This window comes from Zygotorulaspora mrakii, chromosome 2 (assembly GCF_013402915.1).
Source record: "Zygotorulaspora mrakii chromosome 2, complete sequence".
In the NCBI taxonomy this organism is placed as follows: domain Eukaryota; kingdom Fungi; phylum Ascomycota; class Saccharomycetes; order Saccharomycetales; family Saccharomycetaceae; genus Zygotorulaspora; species Zygotorulaspora mrakii.
In genome coordinates this window covers 827,199-833,691 of record NC_050720.1, presented here as the reverse complement: position 1 = coordinate 833,691, position 6,493 = coordinate 827,199, and the positions used below count along the sequence as shown (strand labels likewise).

Here is a 6,493-nt window from a genome sequence, read left to right as displayed (position 1 = left end):
GAGCCCGTTGCCCACCAGGCAAAAGGCAATCCGTGAGACAAAAACAAAAGAAGCGCGTTTCTTTTTCAAAACAAGAAACGGGAGACATTTACAAATGATTCTCCACTTTTCGATGTCGAATCCCTTAGAAACAACTGTGCAGCAAACCTTCTGATAAGATGGCCCTCACGATCCCGTTGTCGTTGGTTTTATTGCCTAGAACAGACAGAAAGGTCCATGCTTGCACATGCTTGAACGACAATCATCGCAACGACCGTTGCCAAATGTACTGCCGAATTCACGTGTGCAGGCCGGTAAGTAATAGTTGCACAGACATATCATATCATATCATATCATGGCATGGCATTGCATTGTAGCTTTTGGCATAGCCGACATGAAAAAAAACCTAATTTGCAGAGGCTACTACGATATCGTCGTGGGCTGCAAAAGAACAAAACAACAGAACAAAAGAACATGCCGTCATTTTTCCTGATTTCTGTATGTGTAATCGGTTTATGTATACCCCTCCTTCGATCCCCCCTCCTCACAGCCTGTTAGTTGCGGCTGCAGCTGTTGTTATGTCATGTCTCTTTTCTCTTGTCGTCTTTTGATGTTTTCGTTGTTCCAGCTACGTTTATTTGGCTCCTGATATGGCTCCTCAGTTTTTTTTTGGTTCGTCTCGGGCAGATCTCCTTCTGTTCTTGCATGAATACATCGGAAGCATATCAGTATAAATACATGAATTATATAAATATATTCGTTTTCCTGTATTTTGAATTTGTTTTTTAGAATTTGGAGTGGAAGGGTCTTTTTTCGTGTTTGATTTCGTGGACTGTCGTTGGCCTTGTTGTGGTAGTTTTGTCTTTTTTTGCGATTAGAGGTTTCGCTTTTCCAGCAAAGTATTACGTGAAAGGCTTGGACAATGGATAAGACGTCTAACATGTTGCATTCAACGGCTGCTGCACAATCACCACAGCAACCGCGAATGAATCCGAATAATCAGAATGATGCAAACGACAGCGGCAATGGAATGAATCAGCCAAACAAGAGGTCAAAGCTGAATATGATTTCTATTCCCCCTATCCATCAGTCGTCAGTTTATAATCTTTTGCAACCACCCACCTCCGCGATGAATACAGGTGGCAATGCGGGCGTTAGTGCCAGCGGGGAGCGGGCAGCCAATCTGCCGATGGCTGCACGGTCGCCCATCATGCCGAGTTCAAACGCAGATGCGTCTCAAAGAGGGGCAGTACCGAGCATGGTTTCTTTTCCAGAATACACTTTTCCTGGTCATTTGTCCCAGGACTACCTGGGCGCCAATAACAACGCAAATGCCAATACTAACGTAGTAAATGCAGGTGGAACTCAGTACACGCTACCTCACTTTCTGCCCTCGCCGCACAGCCAGCAACCTCATCCTCATTCGCATGCGCATGCTTCAACTCCCTCAGCAAATACCGCGTCGTATTCGTACCATGATAGTGCGCAAAAAGCTGCTGTGGATAACTACTATCACAAGAATTTTGATGATCAAAGGAAAAACTATTTTGTTTATAACAATGCCAACGACATGCATCAACCTCCACAGCAGCAGCAGCAGCAGCAATACTATTGGTCGCAACATCAGCATCCGCATCCGCATCAACAACCTATAATGAGGCCAAATATACCACCGACGCCGAAATTTCATACTCATCCTGAAGAAACGTCGTTGCTTTCACATGAGGTGAACAGTAGTATTGATAACGCGGTTGTGAAACCAAGTCATATCAAGCATGAATCGAGAAATACGATCAGTTTTCATAGTAACAACAACAATAATAATAATAATAATAATAATAATGGTAGAGTTATATTCGATATGAAACAAGAATCAATGGAGAGGTCGAAAAGTCAAGATACTCCAATAAGAAGAAACACACAAGAATCAATGGCCAAAATGATAGCAGAAAAACACAAGGATAATCCAATCTCCGAATACGCAACAATCGTCAGACAAGCTGAATTAGTGGTACTCAATATGGATCAGCAAACTCATTCAAAGACAACTATTCAAGCTGCCGAACAAAATAGAGAAAGGGAAAGACAAGTTTATGCCCTACTCTGGTTAATGAAGAATTGCGTCGCCCAACCTGATAGCTATGTTCCAAGAGGTAGAATATTCGCTCAATATGCTGCATCATGTGCTCAAAGTAACCTAAAGCCTTTATCACAAGCTTCGTTGGGTAAGCTAATTCGTTCTGTTTTTCCAGATTTAACAACCAGAAGATTAGGTATGAGAGGTCAATCAAGATATCATTATTGTGGTTTGAAACTTTTACCGAATGATACGCATGAAAATTCAAACTTAAATATTCATTCAGATAATAATAGCAATGACAGCACTACAATTTCACTTGATAAGAAAGACTTATCATTGAAGGACACTGATAATAGTAATAGCAATAATGATAATTATAGCAATAATAGTAAAAACGATAATGATAACAAATCTGATGATAGTAGTAATAATAATAATAACAACACTAACACTAACACTAATGACAATAACAATAACGACCACAACAGCAACAGCAAAAGCAACAACGAAACTAACATAGTTATTACTAGAAATAGTAGTGATAATGAACGTTCAAATGGAACTGACCAAAATGTCTCATCAAATACTAAGGTTAACATTTCAAGAACTCCATCACCTTCACTTACAAAGCTGAAGACATCATCGAAATTATCTATAGGCCAATCAACAAATGAATATGAAATTGTCTTCATGTCAGATCTATACAAACAAGTTTTTGATAATGAAACACCATTAAGTTCTGATTATTCATTGAAATTTCCACCCATTCCAACCGATCGTTTACCATCTGGAGTTGATGAAGTTATTGCATATGCATTAGAATCATTATATCATATTCATTGCAATACCATATTTGAACATATTAGGTTTATGAAGTTCGATCAATTGCCAAACTGTTTGACTTTATTTGGCTCTGGATCTATTTCACCTCAAATGTTTAGTTTGTTCATTTCAGAAGAGTTATATGAGTGGATCTATGAATGTGATTTGATAACACATGTTGCATCAATTAAATATCTATCAAGATTGGTTATGGATTATAATAATGTTTCATCAACGACTATATCAAAATTAGAAACTTTCTCCAACAGTTACGAAGAAGAAGTCGCAAAGGCTACCATAGATTTGCCAGTACCCATGGTTAACAAAAAAAAGGAAATTGTGGGCGATTTCTCAGGATTACTAAGAAAATTTGTTAAACTTTTACGATACTGCTGTGTACTTACAGAAATTTTACCGAATTTTAAAAGTATGAAAAGAGATTGGGAAAATTATAGTAATTTGGATGAAGTACTCGATATTGTTAAAAGGGATGGATATGGTGGAATGATCGAAATGTTTCGGACATTCATGACTAAACATGTAACAGGTTTCCTAAATGAATTGGCAAATGGCGAAGTTCATCTTGAGATTTTTGTCAAGAACTACTGCGAGCTATTGACAGCTGTTAAAGGTATGCCAGCGTATAAAATGGTTGATGGTATAGCGATGTATTCTCGAGCTTTTATGACGGATATAAGTTTGGTAATGAAGCAAAACGGAGTTCCTTGGTATTTTTTGGATATGCTTTCCAGTCTTTTGGTTGCTTATTGCTTTGAGATCAATAGATTCATCTTCAGAGTTTCTTGTTAATAGTAGTAAGTTGATAAGAATAATTATAATCACAATAATAAGAACAAGGAAATAAAGGAAAAATAAAAATACCAAAAGGATTGCGGAAAAAAAGTTAATCACAATCTCACTCATATTCATATTCATATTCGGATGTAAATCCATGTTTAAAATTCTAACAATTACTTTTTTAGCAATCAGGCATCTTGTATTAAATATATCTAATCTTGACACATTTATACATCATTTAATGCTACACAAACTGCACCTTTATGGTGACCCCCATATTGTCTAACAATTTCTCTTGTCGAAAGGTCCCATAGCCTCACATAATGATCAGAAGATGCAGTAACTAAGTATGCACTATCAGCACTGAATGCACAATCCCAAACCCATCTCTGATGACCATCTAAAGTTGTTTCTAACTCGAAATTTTTATCAACTGACCAAACCCTTGCCGTATGATCAGCCGAGCATGTAGCTAAATGTTTGACATCTGAAGAGAGTAGTACGCGAGTGATATAGGTTGCATGAGCCCTAAACTTTGTGACAGGTTTTAAATTCGAAGCATCTGTCCGATTTGGCATTTCCCAAACGTAACAATTCCCCTTACTATTGGCGGAAACTAACATAGAGCCATCACTTGCAAGTGATAAAGATTGAAGAGGCGTGTCATCTTCCGGCGTCAATTGATGGGTACATTGGTTCTCTCCTAGATCCCAAATTCTTATATTACCATCTCTATCGCACGATATTAGCTCTCCCTGATTTGGATGTATCACCACTTCGTTTACGGGGGCATTGTGTTTATAATTTCTTGGTATTGAAGGAGCTCTCACATCCCAAACTTTGATCGTTCCATCTTCGCTTGACGTTACCATCCATTTATTATCCTGCTGAAACGATACCGAGGTGACATTACCTCTATGACCTTCAAATGACGCCACAGGATTCGGATTAGTAGTTCTTATATCATAAAGTTTTACGTTCTGATGACCAGCAACAGCAAGTAACTTTTTATCGTTTGTAATCTCGAGTCTATTTACCTGTGAATCAGAATGTTGAATCGTTCTAGAGCAGACCCCGGTCAGTGCCTCCCAAAACCTAATCGAATGGTCGTATCCCGCAGAAACTAAAATCACCGACATTCACAAATCATACGAAGAGTATATCTCACTGCTAAAGCATATAAGTTGAAACCTACAACACCGAACAGCTTACAATTTGATTGAATCACGACCAATTCACATGATGTATTCGGCAGTTGCATCATTGACACTTTTTCACTTACACAATCAAAGTGCTTGTTTTCAGTGTCCGGCTCTTCAGAAGTCAGTATGAAAAAGTAGTCTCTGTCCGGATGGTTATTTTTTTCCTCAACTGGAAGGTTCTAGAAGATGATTGAAATCAAAGACCAGGGGACTTCCGAAACGGAAGTTTAGCACAAGGTCTTTCATATCTAAAGTTGCAAACACTTCTTCATGTAGTTTGTATATAGCGCAATGAAGTTTGATATATATATACACATACAAAGAGGACATAAGTTGGCTGCGCCATAGTTTGAGTTCAGCTCTAGTACTGTTTTATTAATTGTAAAGCATACATACAGAAAAAGGACATTTTTGCATTGTTAGTGAAAAATGGTTAAAGACACTAAGCTATATGACTTATTGGGGGTGTCACCCTCAGCTAACGAACAAGAATTGAAGAAGGGTTACAGAAAGGCAGCCTTGAAATATCATCCTGATAAACCAACCGGTGATACAGAAAAGTTCAAAGAGATTTCAGAAGCTTTCGAAATATTGAACGATGCTCAAAAGAGAGAAGTTTACGACCAGTATGGGCTAGAGGCTGCCAGGAATGGTGGTCCATCCTTTGCTGGTGCAGGCCCTGGTGGTGCTTCTGGTGGGTTCCCCGGTGGTGCCTCTGGTGGGTTCCCTGGTGGTGCTAGCCATTCGTTCACGAATGAAGATGCCTTCAATATTTTTTCCCAATTTTTTGGTGGAAGTTCCCCATTTGGTGGTGCTGCCGGTGGTAGCGGTGATGACGGATTTGGTTTTTCAAGTTTCCCATCTGGTGGAAGTAGCGCCAGATTTAGTTCAGGCGGGTTCCCTGGTGGGATGCCTGGTGGGATGCCTGGTGGGATGCCTGGTGGTATGCCTGGTGGTATGCATGGTGGGATGCCTGGTGGGATGCCTGGTGGGATGCCTGGTGGTTTCAGATCAGGCTCTGCTTCACCGCCACATGCGGAAGAAGAGGTTGTGTCCGTTAATCTGCCAGTCAGTTTGGAGGACCTGTATTCTGGAAAGAAGAAATCTTTCAAGATTGGTAGAAAGGGGCCTAATGGTACTTCTGAGAAAACTCAAATTGACATTCAATTGAAACCGGGTTGGAAAGCAGGTACAAAAATTACGTACAAGAATGAAGGTGATTATAATCCTCGTACTGGTGGTAGAAAGACGTTACAATTTATTTTACAGGAGAAGACGCATCCACTTTTCAAAAGAGATGGTGATAACTTGATATATACGCTTCCATTGACTTTCAAAGAATCTTTGCTAGGATTTACCAAAACAATTCAAACCATTGACGGTAGAACTTTACCAATATCGAGGATTCAACCCATTCAACCTTCAGAAACTTCTACCTACCCAGGTCAAGGTATGCCGGTTACGAAAAAACCGGGCCAAAGGGGTGATTTGATTGTAAACTATAAAGTTGATTATCCAATATCATTGAATGACGCTCAAAAACGTGCCATTAACGATAATTTTTGAATAGCATCAAGAATTGATGATTTACAATCAAACACTTGTACAGTAA

The 6,493-nt window shown here is 39.2% G+C and overlaps 3 protein-coding genes across 3 annotated transcripts; 2 read left to right on the top strand and 1 right to left on the bottom strand.

Moving 5' to 3' along the window:
• Positions 1-901: 901 nt before the first annotated feature.
• On the top strand, positions 902-3,691 carry RFX1 (Rfx1p; the record flags this gene model as incomplete). The annotated part of the gene is made up of 1 exon (XM_037287217.1): positions 902-3,691. The coding sequence occupies one exon, from the start codon at positions 902-904 to the stop codon at positions 3,689-3,691; it is 2,790 nt and encodes a 929-aa protein (XP_037143112.1).
• Positions 3,692-3,906: 215 nt separating this feature from the next.
• On the bottom strand, positions 3,907-4,818 carry LST8 (TOR complex subunit LST8; the record flags this gene model as incomplete). The annotated part of the gene is made up of 1 exon (XM_037287216.1): positions 3,907-4,818. One exon carries the CDS (start codon positions 4,816-4,818, stop codon positions 3,907-3,909), a length of 912 nt encoding a protein of 303 aa, XP_037143111.1.
• A 492-nt stretch (positions 4,819-5,310) lies between these two features.
• SIS1 (type II HSP40 co-chaperone SIS1) lies at positions 5,311-6,447 on the top strand (the record flags this gene model as incomplete). Its single annotated transcript, XM_037287215.1, has 1 exon — positions 5,311-6,447. One exon carries the CDS (start codon positions 5,311-5,313, stop codon positions 6,445-6,447), a length of 1,137 nt encoding a protein of 378 aa, XP_037143110.1.
• Positions 6,448-6,493: the final 46 nt, after the last annotated feature.